Raw genomic sequence first — 19,712 nt, 5'->3', positions numbered from 1 at the left:
AGGGCTGGTGGAGCTCAGAGCCAGCTGAGGGAGGAGGCTGCCCACTGCTTGACGTCCGTGGGGCAGTTGGGGTACACCTGCAGGGCGTCCATGATCTGGCTGCTGTCCAGCAGCAGCTTCATCAGCAGGTACTCGCGCTGCGCCCGCGCCGACGGCCGCTCCAGCGGCTGCACCAGCTCCAGCTGCAGCAGGTGCTCAAAGGCCTTGGGGAGGAAAAGGGGGACTGGAAGGGGACATCATTCCTGCCCCAAAACACCCCACTCCCTTTGAGGGCTGTGTCTGACCACCCCAGTCTGTGCTCTGGAACTACAACTCAGAAAAAAAAAAAAAAAAGTGTTTCAGGCTCACCTTCATGACAACTGGCTTCTCAAAGTTGTACATAGAATGTGCCTTCCTCTGGATGAACTTCTGGAATTCTGCAGCAGCAGGAGAAGAAAAGGGGCAATTAGAAAGAAGTGAGTGGGGCAGGGTTTGTGAAGCTCAGGCACTGCTCTCACCATTGTAAACCATCTGGAAGTTGAATGGTTCTCCATCATAGACCTCATTCAGGTGTTTCATGGCTATGATGAGGCAGATTTCCAGCACAGACAAACCTGCAGGGAAAGACGAGAATCCCAAGTATTTCCCCTGAGCACATCACAAACACAGGCAGTTCACCCACTCTGTTTATTCCTCCATTTTTATATACTCCAGGCCTCACCCAATGCTGTTCTGTATCTTCATTATGTAAAGAAATTCCAGAATTCAAAGTCTTACAGAATTCATAGAATCACCAGGTTGGGAGAGACCTCAAAGATCATGGAGTCCAACCCAGCCCCAACAGCTCAGCTAAACCCTGCACCCAGGGCCACATCCAGGCTTTGTTAAACACAGCCAGGGATGGGCACTCCACCCCTCCCCAGGCAGCCATTCCACAACTTTATCTCCCACTCTGTAAAAAACTTTTTCCTAATATCCAACCTAAACTTCCCTTGGCCCAGCTTCAGACTGGAGAGGATTGATAAGAGAACATTTGTTTGCTGTGTATTTGAAGCAGCAATGTCCAGGAATGGGCTGGAAGTATCCAAGTTGGCATTGCTGGACCCACAGGCAGGTGTGAGTCTGAGCAGACTCCATGGGCAATGCCTGTGCAGCTCACACCCACGGGGAACACTCCCTACACAGCATCTCCTCCACCAGGAGAATTCCAGGGAGGGACTGGACACTTCCCCTGCTTCCAGCCCAGTTCAGGGGAGCAGCCAGGCTTTACCATGGACAATGTTGGCCTTGGAGTCGGTGCTGTGCTGCCTGCTGGCCTCCTGCAGGTCTGCAGCCGTGAGCAGGGGGTGGTGCACGGTCACTGCGCTGCTGGCCAGCATCTGCAACACACACAGAGTCACTGCACTCCTGCTGGGGATGGACACAACTCCCCGGAGTGACCCCGGAACAGGAATGGATAAACCCCACACACACACACACACAGCTTCACACTGAAAACCCTGCAGATAGCTGCCACTTCCATTTCATCTTGCCAGCAAGGTTTTCCAGCCTCCTGATCCCAGGAGATAAATCCTCCTGAACCTGTTTATATCCATCTCAATGGATCAGCCCCTCAGAGGCTGCTGCAGGAATGACTTACAGCTGTTCTGCACCTGCTTTTGTACCCAGGGACACCTCCCACTGTCCCAGAGTGATCCAAGCCCTGTCCAGCCTGGCCTGGGACACTGCCCACCCTGCCAGCCAGGAATTCCCAATCTCCCATCCATCCCTGCCCTCTGGCACTGGGAGCCATTCTCTGGCTCCTGTCCCTCCAGCCCTTGCCCCCAGTCCCTCTCCAGCTCTCCTGGAGCCCCTTTAGGCACTGGAAGGGCTCCAAGGTCTCCCCAGAACCTTTTCTTCTCCACAGTCTGTCCAGGAACCCCTCACTCATCCCTCCAGAATCTGTATTATGTGCTTTTCTTGGGAAGTTGACTTCAGAACAGAAGGTCTCTTTGCAGAGGAAGAACTCAGCATATGCTGCAGACAAGGGGAAAGCTGAGCCTCAGCTCTCACCTGCTCTCAGGGAGGCTCTTGGTTGCCATCAGCTCCTTTCCTGGCCTCCAGAGCAGCCACAGGGACAGATTTGGGTGCAATCTGCAATCTTATAACCAACTCCAGTGCCCAGAGCACCACCAAGAGGGCTCTGCTCTGGTTCTCAGGGTGGCTCCGAGCACTGCAGGAGGAGCTGGGAGCACTGGAGCCAGCCCAGCCCAGAGCAGGAGGTCACACATCTGGGCAGGCACAGCAGCCCAGGGGATGGTACAGTGAGGGGGCTTTGCACACTGACACAAGCACAAGGATAGTTTAGCATGGTTAAATAAGTGTTATTTATCCTCTGTAAAAGTGTCAGTGCATTTACATGAGCTGTGTGCCAAAGCAGAATTAGGGAGGCAGCTTAAATTTAAAAAAGACCCTCCAAGAGAGCTGTAGCTCCTCTGTGGTGATGGAAGTTTAAGTAGAAAAAACAAGTTTCAATATGAGCAGATGTCAGGATTCACCAGGAACCAAAAACTATCTCAGAAGGAAAAAAATAGTTTCAAAGGGTCTCACCTACAGTTTTGTTTTATAAATGGAAAGGCTTGGAGAAAGTTAAATAGCAAAAGCTCAGCCCCATCTGAACGGAACAGTCCATCCTCACAGGGTAACTGCTACAGAACTGGACTTACCCCACTCCCTGACACAGCACAGGCTGACAAAGCCTGCAAGGAGCCAGCACTGGCTGAAGTTTAATGAAATGCTGTTTCAGGCAAAGCTCAGCTAAATGGTCTGAAAAGCACGAGAGCTGTCATGAATTACTGCAAGGAGGCGTTTCACAGATACCCAGATACACACCAGCAGCAAATGCAGCGAGCGCAGGTCTTTGGTGTGGTGGAAGAGGTTCTGCAGCACGTCCTGCACGGTTTTATCCTCTGAGAGATGCTGCAAGAAACAATACAGTGATGTTTTAACCATCTCATACTCACTTTTCATCATTTCATACTCACCTGGAAAAGTAACAGGTAAATATATTTTTTAAAGAGCTCAGCTTACACCTGACAATACAATTTTCATGTCCAACCTCAACTTTCTGGTCTTTCCTGTGACAATTTTACCTCCAGACTTCAATAAGCAAATATTCTCAATAATAATTTCATTTATTCCATGTCACAGTCAGCCAGTGAAAGGAAATGCCAATCTTAGGTAAAAGCTTTACACTTTTACTGGTAAAGGATATGTGTGTAAAGTAAACCAGATTTACACTGCTCTCACTTTAGAATTTGGAATCAAGTATAAAATGCTTCAAGTACCTGAACATTATTGTTCCATTTTTGTGCAAAAGACTCATCGGGAAATTCAGCAGGAAGAGAAAGCTGTTTCTTAAATATCTTTATGTATTGTTTAAAATCAAAGGAATTCATCAAATATATCTGTCTGTGGGAGAACCTTGACTTCACTCTCTTCTCCAAGAGCTCCAGGATATCCTTGATGGAAAGAAAAAAAAAAGAAAAACACTAATTAAAAAAACAGATGAATTTGGTGTTTTCTTTGCTACAGCACAGACAAATCACTGAAGTAAAGCATGCTGAAAAAAGAATTATTGAATTCTCAGGCTTAAAATGTTGTAACCTAAGTTAAATGTTCTAACAAGCCCTTTGCTGATGATTTTAATTGATGTGCCTTGCAATGCCACCAACCACCCCAGCCCACGTGATGCTCCACATCACACAGGATCATTTGTTGCTAGGAAACCCAGCAAAATGTCTCCATAGATTATGGAAATATTTCAGCTTCTTAAGGCTGAATCAAACCTTGCAGCCTATCAGGGCTCGGGACAAGTTATGTACTCACACTGGGGCTGGCAGCTGACAGGCCACGTGCTTTCTGTCAGCCTGAGAGAATACAGCTTAAAAATCCCAAAAAATACTTAAAAGCCAAAAAACCCCTCAGAAACAGCAGCTGTCACTCTGGAGACACTTCCTTAATTACACTCCAAACAGGGGATAAAAGGTTCTCAATAATGGTGAGGGGCACAGCAGACTCAGGACAGTGATGATGCAAAAGGAAAGATTGTAATTTATTAAATCAACAATTAACTTTTCTATTAACTTCCAGAAATTTGCCCAGCTGGGTATCACCTGATCCCAGTCAAACCCAGAATCAGGCTTTGATAAGAGATGTTAATTATTCTTCTTGTCACAACCCAACTATCTCCAGCACCAACAGTTCCTTGTGAAAACAGGAGCAGTTTTATCCAATTTCCACAGGAATTATTTCACACAACCTGCCCACAATTCAACATAATGCCATTGTAAAATCACAGCAAATTGAAAAGTGAACTTTTGCTAGAAAAAAGGATACAGAATTAATTTTCTTTTTTTTAAAGAAACCACCCTACTGAAGTGGTTTCCTAAAAAAAAAACAAAAACAAAAGAGATTTAAACACAGTTAGTACAACTCTGTCCTTGCCAACTGCCAACCAAGAAATTCAGGAGCCCCTCCAAAGAGTGAACCACAGTCTAACACTGAATGTGTGTCCTTAGAAATGTTGGTTTGCTCCTTTAGCAGTGGGCCTGAAGGCTTTGGGCATCTTCAGTTTGCTCTCAGCACAAATTATTTTTTTTTACATCCCTCTTCCCAATACAAAAGTTAGAAAAATGGATAATTGAGCAAAGTCTCTTAGGAAGTTAAGGTTCCAGGGAAGGAGAAGTCATTCTAAACAAGAAAAAAGTCACTTTAAAACAGCTAAAAACCTGGAATAAGGAAATGCTATTTCTTACCTGCCGGCAGGTGAGCCCAATAACTGTCACTGGGGTCTGTGCAGACTGGGAGATGTCAAAGAGGTTGTAGAGCAGGGTCTGATTCTTGTGGTGGACAAACAAATCAAATTCATCCAGGACAAACAAAATTGGGCAGCTGCTGGTTCGGTCTCCTGAGAGAAATTTGGAGAGTTAGCAGGGCAACTCCAGCACTAGACTTTTATTCCTACAGCTTTCTTTAATAATGGGGTTTTAAAATGCAGAGATTTTCTTTCAGCTTTTCACTAAGCCCTCCTTTCCTACAGGTCCAACAGCAAAAAGGAAAATACATGGAAAAACTGGGAAGGTTTTGGAGTGTCCTGCCAAACAGCATTTTTGGCTGCAAGGAAGACAGACTTGGCCAATTTTATTTTAAAAACAACATTTTTAATAGCATCAATCTGGATAAAAGAATCTGTCCTTCACAGCTAACATCACATGCAAGCCTGGGAAGTTACAGCAGGTATATATAACAGCATCAGGTGTATACACTATATTCACTATAGTAATCAGTATTAACTATTCTTTACATTATTTTGTAACCATGACACATTCCACCTCTAAAGAGGAAGAAAAAACTCTACTTTCCAGTCAAGTGACCCAGAGTTTCAGAACAGGGATTTTTAGTGTTTACCTTTCCTCAGAGCTTCAAGGAGGAAGGCAAGGTTCTCAGCAAAACTGCCCTAGACAGAGAATAAAGAAATTTCAGAATAGATTTGCAGTGTCATTCTCAGCATTGTCCAATTACAGCAAATTCAGACATGCAATGGAGGCCATTCCCTTCCAAAACTCTGCTTTCAAAAAGGTCCAATGGTACTTCATGATGTATAATCATAAACTCCTCAGGATAAGAACAATGATAACTATACATCCATCCACTTTTTCCCAGTCTGAAATCCCCAAACTGCCCCAGACAGGCAAAAATTAGTGATCAGGAGAATGCCTGCAATCAGCTACATTTCACAGGCAGCTCCATCCTTCCTGAAATAGCTGTTGCATCCTCATTTTCCAGTCACACACAGGGAAAAAGTGCCACCTAACGTGTTCCACTGAGAGGGAGCAGGTTGCAGGGTTTAACTGGCAACTTTATTCAACAGATGGAAGCATCAAACCCTTCTGAAAACAACACTGAATGGCTGTGCCCACCCTGGTCCAGTTACACAAATTCTCCCACCCTGCAGCACTCCAGTGTGAGATGAGAAAAAATGAACTGAAGACCACAAGCCCTGTCAAAGGGGGCAGAAAAGCCAATTTAACCTCTGGATGCAAGTTACAGAAAATGAGGGAAATTTATTTTCAAGCAATTTGGTCACTCTTTTTAGGACTGTCCTCAATACTAATGTAAATTAGTTTATCTGTGGGAAAAGGGAAATAGCAGCCAATATTTTAATTGAAAATTCCATGGAAAAATGAAAGCTCTAGGAAGCCTGGATAGGCTTCCTTTTGGAATAGACCAAAAAAGGGTTGATAATATATTAAAGATTCTGCTTTCTGGTTGAATTTTTTGTTTTGAAATGTTAAAAACGACATTTCCAAATTCCCCACCCCTCTGAACAAAGTTTCTTTGGAATACTTAAGTTTGGAATACTTTGGAATACTTAAGGAATACTATTAATAATAAATACTTAAGGAATACTATAAATACTTAATATTTTGGAATAACTTTGGAATACTTAAGTTTGTTTTTCTGGGGCTTGTTAAGACAGACTTCCCTTTTTCCCTCCTGTAAGTCACAAGTTGGTGGTTTTTTACAAAATAATAAGGATGCATCAGTACTGCTCAATCAGCAAAGGGAACCCCAGCTCCAGTGTGGAGCTGCTGGCAGTCACAGCCCATGCAGGTCCCTGCAAGCTCCATCCCACACAGCCCCAGTGTCCCAGGAAAGGTTCTGGAGGGTGAGTGAAGTCACTCACAAAAACTTTGTCCCCAACCACATTTTCCAGCTGCAGCTGCCTGGTGATCTCCTTCAGGGCCACTTTATCATTTGTCTGCAGAAGCCCTGAAAGAAAAGGATTCTTCATGAAGAGCTGGCAGCTGTCCTTCACTCCCACTAGAACTTAACAGCAGCTTCTCTCCCTTTCCAGCCTTACAGAGCTTTCTGCCTTTTTAAAAATCAGACTGGACAGGAGTTTTCTGCACCTGACTGGTGACTTGATTCCGTCACTAAGATCACAGAAGTTCCCTTTATATATAGAAATACAAAGAGAGGCACTTTGGAGCTCACAGACAAACACATCCACAATTTAGGCTGGACTAAATCACTGAAAGCAAAAATTTCACTCAGTACATACAAAACACAGAACTGAATATAACAGAACCCTGGATCAATCATGTTTTACTTGCCATTCAGATGGACTTCCAAGAGGTTGTCTCTCACTTGTTCCATTTCCCTGAGGTCTTTTAAGACATTATTTAATAACTAGGAAAGAAAAAATACAGAATTTCTGTGAGAAGATTGTTTTTAACAGCGAGGAACATGTAATTGCAGATATTATAGGATAGGAAACAGTGTGTAAGGTTTCATTAGAGAACATGTTTGAGTAATTTCCAGGCTAAAACACTAAAATGACAACTTTGCCTTCACCAGCCATGACTGTGGCAATTACATTTGCTCATTCTGCTGAACTGGAAGGGAAAGGAAAATAACTCTGGTATTTCAGTCACTTATTTTTTTGGCTAATATCTGGGGGTTTTGCCTTAATCAAAAAGCTTTATGAATTTGAGATGTGAGAGAATTTGACTCTTGAGCTGGTGCCATATTCAGCTTCATGGCTTCTTTGGATGCTGTAGAAAGAAACTCTCTGCTTTAAATATTAAAAGAAACTCTGCTTTATTCTTTTCTTCTGGTAGACAAACTTAAAACTGCACAATTGCACCAACTGCTGCTTATAAAACTCCCAAATTTGGTGTCCATCAAGAACTTGTTACTAGAAAAAACTTGTATTAAAATATCTGAAAGTAGTGGAAATGTTAAATTTAAAAATTAAAAAGCTACTATTTGCTTTGGCTTCTTCAGAGGAGGATTTGTAGCTCCCACCTATGTGCAAGTATAAATATATAAATATACACACACATGATTTTCTTTACTCCAGCATCTTTCACTTGATATAAAAAGAGGAAGTCATTCATTCTGCATAAGTGATTTTGCTAACTTAGATTCTGTCTGAAAGGACCAAAATTTTCATCACATCTTTTAATGTAAACATTAGAGACTTGAGTGTTTGAATAATGTTGAAGTGTTTAACACTTAAGTTAGAGGTCAACCCTTCATGTGCCTCAGCTAAGGAGAATTCCCTTAAAATACAAAATCTACACTTATAAACCATAACCACCAAAAAAATATTCTGCTCCATGGCAGGCAACAATATTCCTGACCATTCCCTGTATACACACAGCTGTGGAGAAACCCACCCCTCAGACTACTCCTTTTAGAGCTTTGGATGCCTTTTCATCATTTTTACAGTGAGGGCCAGGTTAATTAAAAGAGTAATCAGAACATGGCTTTAATTGCAAAGACAAATGTTAGGAACAGATTTCTCCATGCTGTTCCTGAACAGAATTTCCACAGAAAGCCCTGGAATGTTTTGAATTTCTATGCAAACCATTAGCAATTCTCTCTGTAAAACCAGGCAGAGCTGCAAAGGCTCCCAGGACTTCAGAGAGGCTCTGCTGGACCCACACAAAGCTCCAGGAGCTGCTCCTACCGCCGTTTTCCCGGATCCCCGGGGGCCGATAATGAGGGCGGAATTGCTCTCCCCGTGCACCGTGGTTCTTTTCAGCAGCTCCAGCAAATGCCTGTGTAGAAAACAGAAACAGGCTGAAATCCTCAAAGCTGACAACATCCCCCAAAGCCAGGGAAAATTCAAAGAATAAAACTCGATCCACTTCATCTTGCTCTGAGAGCCAACACTCAGGGCATGCAAAATGTAATACAATAAAGTACAAAGGGCTCAGTGATCAGAGCTCTTAAAATACTTTAAAATATTAAAACATGCTGAAGTTGAGAGTATCACTAATTCATAAAGTTCTGCAATCCTCTGCCGTGAAAGAACAGACCTCAATAATTATTTCTTTCTTTAAGAAATTGATTGCTTTCTGTGCTACCACTGTTCCTCACCAATTACCTGCAGACAGACTCATCAGCTCAAACCACATTCAAAGTGCTTACAGCAGCAAATGACACCTGCAATTCCCAAATGCCTGGGAAATGCTTACACCCCAAGAATGCAATTCCCAAATGCTTACACGTCAATAATGTGCTTTTGGGATATGGGATACTGACATCCTGCTATTGCTTCTGAAGGGGTGGGGGAGTCAGCCAACACTGTGGGTTTGGTCCTTGTTTGAGAGGCAGCAATCACACATCCTGGGAAGGGAAAATCAGAGCTGGGGAGCTCACTGTGTTTTCCCTGCAGGATAATTCACTACCAGTGGCACACTGAGTAGGACACAGCCTGGAAATTGCTTTTCAGAATTCCAGTATAAACGGGGGAGGCTTGTTTTGTAAAACTGACATAACAGAAATACATTTCCTCACAACAGCAATAAAATGCCTATGTGAGCTCTGCAGGTACAGTACACTGTTTTAATAAATGGTTTTGTCCCTCTTGTAATGAAAACTTGTGCTCACAGCAGGTGATTCCACTTACTTTAAGTCAGCCTTGGAAAAAATTAATTGTTTAAAACAAGTTCTTTAAATACATGCTTGTTATCTGCAGAATTTGACCTGCATCTCTAAAATGATCAGTGTTATTGTCCCACTAAATCTCTTCCTCCTAACCCTAAATTCCCCCTCCAGATGGTTCCAGAAGTAGGTTTAAATATGTGTTTCTGCTTCAACAAATACAATGTTGGCACAGAAATTTTAATATTACTTCTAATACAGTTCACCAACAAACAGGACAAAATCTGAAGTAAAAATGGAGTATCACAGGAAGAGAATTTAACTTCTTGCTTTGCCAGGCCATTACACAAAGCCTTAGGACATGCACTGAAAGCATCAAAAAGAAAAGTGCTTCATGAATGAGAGATGCAAAACAAGGACAAGAAATTCAAAACTCAGAGCCTGACAAACCAGCAGGGAACAGTTGGATAAAAGCTGTCAAAATCTGAGGCAAATAATTGTTAGAAGCACTGGGCTGGAAGTTATTTAAACCTGCATCATTTAGGAAAACAGAGAGGCAGAAAATTCTGACTTCAGCAGACTATTTCAGTACTGCAGCTAAATTAGAAATCACTCAATCCTACAGCTGATCACTCACCTGTACTGCTGCTCCATCCCAAACAGCTTTCCAGCAGCACAGTGGTGACAGAATCTTTCTCGTAAGATTTTTTGCACCTAGGGATTTAACACAGCACAGGAAAAATGTTTGGGGCTGCAAACAGCAGAATTTACCAATAATGTAACTCCAGCAATAAAATAACAGTACATTAGGCACTTTGGTGGTGTTGCAAATATTCTATAATACATTAATTTTTACTATTATCAAGGATAGAAGGGTCTTGAAAGTAAGAATAAGGCTGCAGGAGGCAGAATATTGCATAAATATTATATAAAGGAGAAAAGGCAATTAGAAGAGATTAAAATACATAAGAGATCACTGATCCAGGGATAATTCCTTGCAAGATGTGTTACCATTTCTAATGGGCAACTTTGAAAAAACAGGAGAATAAAGGTTTAAAAAAACCAATCAAACTAAAAACTTATTTGGCAGCTGCTGTCCTGCTGCTAAAAAAAGTCACCTGGGTTCTGATTCACCCTACAAACTGAAAGATAAAAAAATCTTAATGGGTAAAAATAGATTTACGCAATTCTGTTGCCACAAACAGTTGCAAAAGCATAAGACCATCCTTTAAGTTTTTTACTACATTATTACTGTAACACTTGAAGCAAGCAACAGGTGGGAAGCGGAAAGAAATACAGATAGAAAAATCATTTAGTGCCCTAACAATTGTATCCAGTATCTGTACAAGTCTTTCTAACTGGTCTAGGAAAAAAAAATACAATGACATGAAAGAAGAGGGTGGAAAAGTTCCATGACTTGAAAAGAAAATAATGAATAAAGATGAAACTGACAAAAATAATGAATAAAGATGTAACTGACCTGGGAAATGCACTCAGCACTTTCTGCACTGCTCTCCTTCAACTTTCGCTTGCTCATTGCAGAAGGTTTCATCTTTGGAGAAAATAAAGATTTTATAAAATAGCATTGCTTTCCAAACAATCCCAGTCAGAAACTGTACTTGGATGTTGGTAATTTTTAAGGACTGTAAAGAACATCTGTTGTTAACAAATAAAGATGCAGCAGTCCATCTCCCTAGTGAAAAAGAGCCAAAACGCTAAAATAATTTAAAATTTATTCCTGATAACATTAATGTTTACACACTTCTCCTAAACTGCACTGGCTTTAGGATGCTTTAGAGAGTTTAAAATAATGTCCTTATGTTTCTGCAGCTGGAACAAGCTACAAGCACATGGGAACACATTAAGACACAACAATTAAGTTTTTACAGGAATAACTGGCCATCCTTGTTTATAATGTGCAGCTTACAACAACAACCACATCATCTCTCTGGACAAGCTGGCTCTGAAGGGCACTTGAAGGAGCCCTAAGGGGATTGGGGGTCCCTAAAGAAATTTGGGTAGATCCAGAGGGGGTTTAGGGGGAAACCTTTAGGGATTGGGGATCCTTGGGGGGAGGATCATGATGGGATTGAGAAATTTGAGTGGGTTCTGAGGGGGATTCAAGAGGGCCTGAGGGAGGCTCTAAGGGGGGTTTGGGGGGAAATCACTGGTCTTGAGGGGGACTTCGGAGTGATCCTGGGAAGGGTTTGGGGGTGGTCCTGAGGGATTTGGGGTGAGGAATTTATGGGGGTCAGGAAAGTCTGGGAATGCTCAGAAAAGGAATGGGGAGTCGGGGGGGAGCGTCTATCTGGTGAGGGATTTGGGGAAGGGCTGTGGGAATGGGGAAGGTGGAGGGTCTGAGGTGGTTGATTTTTCGGGGCTGGGAGAGTCTGTGACGACCCTGATGAGGGAAAGGCCCCAAAGAGCCTCGGAGGGTCCATGAGGGGCTGTGGGGACGCTGAGGGCGGGTTTTGGGAGGACCTTGAGAGGACCCATGAGGAGATGGAGGGGGGGGCCTAGGGGGCTTGGAGGGTCCTGGGGTCACCTGTCCGACCCCCCCACCTCCCTCACGACGTTTCCCGCCTCTTCTCCGTCACCTGAGGGCGGCCACCGCCGCTCGCACGTTCCCCTCAGCCCTCACCTCACCCCGCACGGCAGCCAAGACCCTCCCCAGCACCCGAGACCCCCCCCGGCAGCCATTCATCCCCTCAGAAACCGATCCCCCGTTACCCTCCTCACAGGCTGTATCCGCGGCTCCCTCAGAGACGCCAGAGCCCGAGCAGACGAAGGGCGGGCGGGAGGGCGCATCCTCCGCTGCTCGGCACGTCCCGCCGAGCGGAGGCGGAGGCGGCAAGCTGAGGCAGACACAGACGCTGGCTCTCCCTCCGCCCGCCCCCCTCACCTGCCCGCGCTGCCCTCACGGCGCTTTCCCGCCCGCTCCTCCCTCACCTGAGGGCGGGACCGGCCGCGCGCGCGCGCTCCCACCGGCCCCCGCGCGCGCCGCCCCCTCACGTCACCGCGCGCTCCCCGCTGCCCTCCCCTCCCCTCCGCTCCCTCCCCTCCCCGCCGCTCCGCTCCCGTCACTTCCTCCCCGTCCCTTTCCCCCCTCCCTTCTTCCCCCTCATCCACTTCCTTCCTCCCTGTCCCGGATCCGTTTCCGGGAGCGGCGCGCGCGGCGCTGTGGGAAGTCGTCGTCTCCCCCCCCCCCCCCCCCCGTTTCCCCCCCCCCTTCCTCCCCGCGGCCTCCCGAGCTCCCCCGGGGCGCATGCGCGGTGGCGGCCGCCGCTGCTGCCTCCCCTCCTCTTCCTCCTCCTCCTCCTTCTCCTCCTCCTCCTCCTCCTCCTTCCCGACAGCGGCGGCGGCGATGAGGAGGAGCGCGGGGGGGGGCGGCGGCGGGACGGCCGGTTGTTCGCGCCGCTGAAGGGACACGAAGCAGCGCCGCGCCGAGGCGGGGGCGGGGGGCCCCGAGTCGCTGCCCCCCCGCAGCCCCGCCGGGGAGTTTCTTCCACATCCCCCCCAAACACACCGAGACCCCCCCCGTCCCTCGGGGGCGGCCCCGCGGAGCGCCGCTCCCTCCTCCTCCTCCCCCTTTATTACCCTTTGTGTGCGTCTCCGCCTTCCTCCCTGCGCCCGGGGGCCCTGAGGTGAGTGCGGGGGGAGCGGCGGGGCGGGGGGGGTTGTTTGTTTACCCCGTGTTTACCCCCTGTTTACCCCGGGGGGGCACCGCCTGTCACTTCGGGCCCCTTCCCGGCGCCCCCCGCCCCAGCTTTGTTGTCGGGGGATGCTCCGGGGATGCTCCTTTGGGCCCCTCCGGAGCGGGAGGGGAGGGGGGTGATGGTGGCGGGGGCGCCGGGCAAAGTTCGGGGTGGTGCGGTGGGTGCTGAGCCCCGGCCGAGTCCCGAAAGTGTTGTTTTCCCGGGATAACAGGGAGCCCCGGCGTTGCCCCCCAGGTTGCAGACCGTTGTTTGACTTATTGTTTGAGTTATTAAACCCCTGCGGTGGTGAAGGTACAAAGACCACTTGTACAAAGACCCTTTCCCTAGCTGAACTTCCAGGGGATAGACAGTCCAGGAGCTGGACTTGGTGTTTGCAGGGTTGGGATGTGGTTTGGTGGCAGCCCCTGGTTATCTGTGGTGCCCGGCTATATTTGGTCAATGGTTTGTTCAAATGTATATGTCGGGATGTGTTTTTCCATGGCTTTCTGCTGGGAAGGCCAAGTGTCTCCATCCCCGCTCACCGTGTTGGTCAGGTGTTGCTGGTGGACTGGCCTGACCATGTTTTCTGCTGGTTCGAGGGAAACTTAGGTGTTCAAACGTCTGAAATAGGTTAAAACGTAATGGCTTTTAATGTCAAACTAAATTCTGGACTCGAGGAAGTGTTGGGAGAAGCCTTCTAGATGTTTGCAAGGATCCAGAAGTAAGAGTTGGGGCATTAACACCAAGTTGGAATGAGACAGTCCTCTGCACAAGTAGGATGTTTATATTGAAATTGCTGTTGCCTGCTTATTTCTGGAGCTTAATTATGTCCTCTGTAATTTCCAAAAGACGGTTGGAGTGCTTTGGTTTATTTTGGGCTTATTATTTTTCATTTATTAAGTGCTAAGTGCGGAACCATGGAGTAGGCCATGGAGTGTGTGTTCCAGAGGGGCATCCCAGTTAAATGGTGGTCAGCAGAGAGTGTGTCACTGTGCCTCACGCTGAAGGATGCCCACAAGAAAGAGCTCTCTTGACATGCTGGGCTGTCTCCCATTTCTAGTTTGTACCCACGTGTCTGGTGGGAAGCAGCAGTTTTGGGGTCGGGCTGGGAAGAGTTGGCGAGAGCCGTAATTTGATGGGGTGGAAGGAACAGGGGAAGAACAGAGCTGGATTGATACTGGACAGTGTTGTGATGGAGAATTGGAGGCAGCAGCCATAACTGTAGTTCTTTCTAATAGTTTGCTGTTAGTTTTCTTTTTGCTTGTAATAACTTTGGGTTTAAACGTGTGGGGACAAAACCTCGACTGTGTCAATCCCCAAAATTGGCAGATCTGTTTATAAACACCCGTGATTTAAACATGTGACTCTCCTTTTAGTTTACTACAGGTGGGTGTTGGACAGCAAGAGCCTGTCCAAGAGTAAAGGACATAATTCCATTATTTTATTTCATGACACTGCTGCTTTTCTCAGCCTGGGATCCCATTGATCTGCTTTCCTCTGTACATGGAAGCCTATAGTGGCTGCAGCCCCGTGTATGTAGAGCTGCAGCTCTGCCCCCAACTTGCACATCCTACAGTGATGTGATACAGTAATTATTACAGAGATTTAACCATCTCCTTGTGTTTTGGGCTTTAAAGTACCTATGGTTTGGTTTAATATGGTTACACAGTAAAATTGAGCAGGATTCTGAAGCTGGGCAGAATAATGTAGGGGTTTTTCTTGCTTTAAATCCTAGAGATAAAATAACTGATAAACCTTCATTTCCATAGGCCTCCAGTCCTGCAGCCAGGTCTGTGCTGGAGAGAGAGCTGTGGGATTGGGGTGGGAAGGGCCCTCTCAAGGAAGCCCTGGTGGGACTGGGATTCTGGGTGGCAATTGCTGCATTTCTACAGGCGTAGCACAAAGGGGTCTCAGGCTAATTTGGGCCTTCTGGCTGCTGTCACAGCCTTCAAGAGCTGAAGGAATTGAATCTTTCAACCTGTGCTAGGAAAGACTGTGAATTATCAACAGCTGTAACTGAAATGCAACACAGTTTTCTTTTATTTGGGTTCCTAAGCTCTTTTTGCTGCTATTATTGAGATATTTACAGGTGCTGATTGCTTTTAGGAAAACTTGGTGCGGATTTTCCAGTTCTTTATCTTTGGGGACAGAATTAATAATTATTTTGCTTTATTCTGGGTCAGTGGCTTCCTGGGCAGATAGCCTGGAATTAGCAAGGACCTGCCATGGCTGTGCTGAGCATAAAGATGCTGTTTAGGCCTGACTTTAATAATGTTTCTGTGGAGTTTGCTGCCATACCTTCCTTCCTTTGTGGACAAATGAGTTGGTCTCTATTTGGATTAGGGAGGCGGATGTTTGAGGAGAATCTTTATGATGCAATAACTTCAATAATTGAACTTTTCTTGCAGTCCTTTCATTCTTGGGCTGTGGAGGGATCAGTGTTTCTCCTTGTCCAAAAGCACTGGACATCCTGGCATCATCACAGTCCTCTCCAGGATGGAATGCCTTGGGATTCAGCTGGGTTATTTAATTCGCTTTGTCAGTGGATTTTTTTTTTCCTACTGTTCCTCATGGTTATTCCTTCTCTGTGGAAGATCAGTGGCTGCAGTACAGTCTGTAAGTCCACCATGAGTTTGTGGATCAGCAGCCAGTGCTCCCTGTGGATCTTCCCTGTGGAAAGCAGCAGGCCAGGTGGGAGGCCCCTCGTGCCCATCTGGAGCCCCACTAATGTCCCAGTGTCTCTCTATGGGCTTAAGAGGCCACGTGCACAAAGCAGTTCAGTCTCATCTGTTCGTGGCCAGGGACACAAATTTTGAAAGTGGCTGAGCTTCCTTTGCAAAAATCCTGTCAAAACTTTGGGAAATTCTGTTTTTTCTTTCAGGCTGGTTGGGTTGTCTGAGGGTTTAGTTTTGTTTGGTTGTCCCTGTGTTGATTCTTGTTCTGTCCCACTGGAAATCAGAATTACCATTGATTTCAAAAATAAAAATATACAGGATACATTTATTTCCTTTTTAATGCCCTTATGTCATTAAGGACCTGCTTATTCTTTTAAAGAGTTACTTGAATGTTGGAAACCACAGGCTCTCATTGGCTTTCATTGTATTTATTTTTGGAACTATTAGTGGAATAATACTGCTCAATCAGTTTCAAATGGGCCTGCACAGGAACCAAGGCTGGTATTAGGGATGAAATTTTGGAAGAGCATTGGAAATAGCTTTCAGGATGCTTTAATTTTTCTCTGTGTATCTGGAGCTAAACGAAGAGGGAATAAAACAAAAAGCAGCAGTTAAGAAATTGAGAAGTGCTGACTCCTTCCCTCTTTTGAATTCCAAGTTCTTTATTATAGCAATTTCTATTTTCTTGATGAATCGTCTAGAAAGGAGTTCAGACTTGGTACTATTTTTAAATCAAGGTGAAATTTGTCAAAATCACTTGGACTACAATGTTAAAAAGTGTATGAGTACGCATGCAAATGAGTTTAGCTGCATACACAAATATGTAAATATATAAATGAGTATCTACAAGAAGTAGTAAAACCCAGGAACTTTGCAGTGCTGCTTTGAGGTCCTTGTGGCTCCCAGGGTCTGCATTGTGAGCCCCTCAGCTCCAGGCTGGCAGCAGGAATCACTGAGAGCCCTGCCATGGCTATTCATAGAGCTTTGTGAAATGAGTTGGTCATCTGGGTTTATCTGCAGCCTGACAGGTGTTCCCAGCCCCAAAATCTCCATTGCCTCCCATCCTTCCCATGGGAATGACTGAGGAACAAATCCTGCACTGGGTTCAATTGTTGGTTCCTTAAGTGGGAGCTGGAGATGCCCAAGATACATTTCTTGTTTGTTTGAGGGGTTTTTTTTGGAAATGTTCTGTTTCAGGAGCTTTAAATGTGTTTAAAAATGAAGTGGTAAAGTGCTTGAAAATTCTTTTTTATGTTTCTAAGCAAACCTTTATTCTTTCATTTATTACTCTGGTTAAATTCAATGTGCTGTTTATTTTATATATTTTTATTTTCCAGAAAATGTTTTAAAGTAAGCGAGCAATATTTTAAAAATTCTTATCCTGCCACAATATCTGATAACCAAAACTCATAGAAGCAATATATTAATTCATTACTTTGCTATGAGGTAAAATTGAAGCTTGGGCTAAAAAAAAAATATATATTGTCATAATTTTTGCTTAGTCTACATTTTCAGTGGCATTAAAGGCAGAATTATTTTGGTGTCTGAGTAATCTGAAATGTAAATAGCATCTGAAATATGAGGGCCCTTCGTTTGTAGCATCAGTAGCGTGGCCTCACTCAGGAAAATTCCCAAGTGAGGGAAGCAGAACAGTTGTCAATTGTTTGCACAACAAATCCTGCTGGATCAAATGGTGATATTCCCAACGTTTAGATCAAGGAAGGCACGAGATAATGTTGCCTTGTACCCCACTGCCAAAGGAAACAAACACAGCCTAAGTTAGGAGAAAATTTGGCCAGCTAGAACCTGGGCCTACATATCAGAAATACAGATAGTCAGAATTTTCCATTCATGCTGCCTAATGGTTGAAAAACATGGAAATTCAATTTCACTTGGCCAATTTTAGACTTGGTTTTTAAGCTCTGGTAGATCATTGCCAATGTGTTATTTAGGATTATCTGTTGTGACAAATTAAAGGCTTGATCAAAATCTGTGAAATGTTTGGGTTTGTCTTCATCCTTGAAGCTTTTACAAGTCTACCTCATGTATATCTATATATATTTATACAGATATCTAGATCTGTCTATCTATCTATATATACATACATTCATATAGGTGACTAGGCCCACCAGAATGAGCACAAATATCATGTGTTTTGGTAAGACTGGTGCTGCAGCTTCAGTCTAACCAAAACACATGAAATAATGAAAATAATAAACATAGCTTTATAATTTTGGTTGTGTTTGTCCCTAATCTATTTAATTTATTTTTTTTTTTTACTTTTAAGACTGATGCAATGAAGCTTTATGCATCTGTTTAATTTTTTTTAATATAAGCACACTGTCAATTTAAGGAGATAAATTTTATTTATTTTTACTGTGTGTAGAAGAGAAGCACAAAAAAAATTGTGCTCGATCCTCTCATCCAAACTCTAGATAAGAATAATTTTTTTAGTATCTGCTATTTTTGGAAGAAAACACTGCAAAAGTGAACAAATGAGATCATTGATTCAAGAAACAAAGTAGTCAGGAATCTGTAGTGAGCTGGTTTTTTTAGAACAGAACTTCCTTTTGTCTTTTAAGGGTTGGGGGCAGGAGAGGGATACGTTGTTCCCTCGTAATCTTTATGGGGAAGAGGCTTGGATCAGATTTCAGAGGTGGATGTGTTGGTGATGCAATGTGGTGTTGTCTTGTTGTTCCTGAACGAGCCTGCCTGGAATGGCAAATATTGTGAAGTTTTCTGGCTTTTTAGTTGTTTTCTGGAGGGCTCATCTTAAGGAGCAGCTCCCTTTGAAAGCAGTCATTTTGCTCAGAAAAAATGAATTTTCCCCATTTATGCTATGCTAGGAAAGGTTTGGTTCTTGGACTTAAATGACTTTTCCTCCTACATTTTGTGCCAGGGGAATTGCTGGGTTTGGGAGCTGGAGCCCAGTGGAAGGGTTTGTTGGTTCTGATGGCATCAGAGCCCCTGACCATGGCAGGCAAAGCCCAGTGAGAGCTGAACCTCAAATCAGCCTGGCCAGGGAGCTGCAGAGAGGATCACAGCCAGGCAGTGGCCTGTGATTGCCCCCAGAAATTCCTTTCACTGCTTCCTTTCAGGTTCACAACTGGAAAGACTGGGATCTGTGTTTGGGATGGTGGCTCTTTAAGGTTTTCAGTGGAAGTTTTGTCCTAAATAAGGGCTAAGTATCAGAGCAGGTATCAAAATCCTTCTACCACAACCCTTGAGTTGTCCAAGCTCAAAGCACTGTTGACTTTTCCCTGCTAAGATGATTTAAACGCTGAGGGCTGGGAAATCCCACCTGCTCAGGGTAGCTAGAATGGACAATAAAATGAACCAGAAACTAAACCCAAAAATTCCATGTAATACTTGAAACTTGGGAATGATGTTTGAGTCTAAGGACCATGTCCTTAAAAATCTGTGAGTTGTTGGAGCCTTTTAAAAGCCATGTGGCTCCCCTTGAAGTTGCCTGGGTGTTATTAAGTAATAAAGCAGGGCTGTGTCTGTGGGCCAGCTGAAGCAAACCATATCTGGGCTGGAGGCTATTGGTTCCTCACCTCTGTTTTAAAATTAGTCCAATCATTTGCAGCGTGATTCATTTCTAAAAATGACTTGTCCATCTGTGCAGGGTGCCCTGGCTGGAGTGTTGCAGTGCTGCTGGGGCTTTGCTGGAAGTTGTGTTACTCTCAGGACATCTTGGAGCTGTTGTATCCCACTTTTCTTTGATAAATATGTTAATTCAGGCATTAAGCTGGGTATAAAAACTGTGGTGTGGGTGATTTTGATTTTTGGAAATATCTATCCAATGTTTCTACTCCTGAGACTCTACTAGCAAAAATGTAGATATGAAATTTTCAAGGAAAAAAAAATATAGTAATAATGTCTATTCTGTTTTCACTGCTAAAATGTTTGTCAACTTCTTAGG

The 19,712-nt window shown here is 44.6% G+C and overlaps 2 protein-coding genes across 5 annotated transcripts in view; one reads left to right on the top strand and one right to left on the bottom strand.

The window, feature by feature from the left end:
* Nucleotides 1-9: 9 nt before the first annotated feature.
* Nucleotides 10-12,343, bottom strand: ORC4 (origin recognition complex subunit 4). 2 transcript variants are annotated; one of them, XM_084209721.1, is made up of 14 exons: nucleotides 12,148-12,343; nucleotides 10,898-10,969; nucleotides 10,055-10,131; nucleotides 8,498-8,588; nucleotides 7,137-7,212; nucleotides 6,707-6,792; nucleotides 5,428-5,476; nucleotides 4,776-4,927; nucleotides 3,306-3,479; nucleotides 2,851-2,937; nucleotides 1,250-1,358; nucleotides 498-593; nucleotides 349-416; nucleotides 10-203 (listed from the first exon to the last, which is right to left on the bottom strand). In XM_084209721.1, exons 1-14 carry the CDS (start codon nucleotides 12,223-12,225, stop codon nucleotides 15-17), a joined length of 1,404 nt encoding a protein of 467 aa, XP_084065847.1. In that variant the 5' UTR covers nucleotides 12,226-12,343; the 3' UTR covers nucleotides 10-14. The 2 variants fall into 2 exon arrangements, with proteins under 2 accessions (XP_084065847.1, XP_084065848.1); XM_084209722.1 differs by having other exon boundaries at nucleotides 12,157-12,343.
* A 370-nt stretch (nucleotides 12,344-12,713) lies between these two features.
* MBD5 (methyl-CpG binding domain protein 5) overlaps nucleotides 12,714-19,712 on the top strand; it is a 121,690-nt gene continuing 114,691 nt past the window's right edge. For all 3 annotated transcript variants that reach the window (XM_084209479.1, XM_084209477.1, XM_084209478.1), the window contains exon 1: nucleotides 12,714-13,061. The gene's annotated coding sequence lies outside the window, so the exon portion shown is untranslated. The remainder of the gene's footprint in view (nucleotides 13,062-19,712) is intronic.

Source organism: Fringilla coelebs, assembly GCF_963513975.1.
Source record: "Fringilla coelebs genome assembly, chromosome: 7".
Classification (NCBI taxonomy): domain Eukaryota; kingdom Metazoa; phylum Chordata; class Aves; order Passeriformes; family Fringillidae; genus Fringilla; species Fringilla coelebs.
This window is presented reverse-complemented; position numbering and strand designations above follow the sequence as displayed.

Coding starts and splice junctions, on each gene's coding strand:
- ORC4 (XM_084209721.1), bottom strand. CDS start 12,225: ATGCGCCCTCCCGCCCGCCCTTCGTCTGCTCGGGCTCTGGCGTCTCTG. Junction 1,359..2,850: donor GCTCGCTGCATTTGCTGCTG/GTGTGTATCTGG, acceptor TGTGTGTTGCAG/ATGCTGGCCAGCAGCGCAGT. Junction 594..1,249: donor CAAGGCCAACATTGTCCATG/GTAAAGCCTGGC, acceptor CTTTCCCTGCAG/GTTTGTCTGTGCTGGAAATC.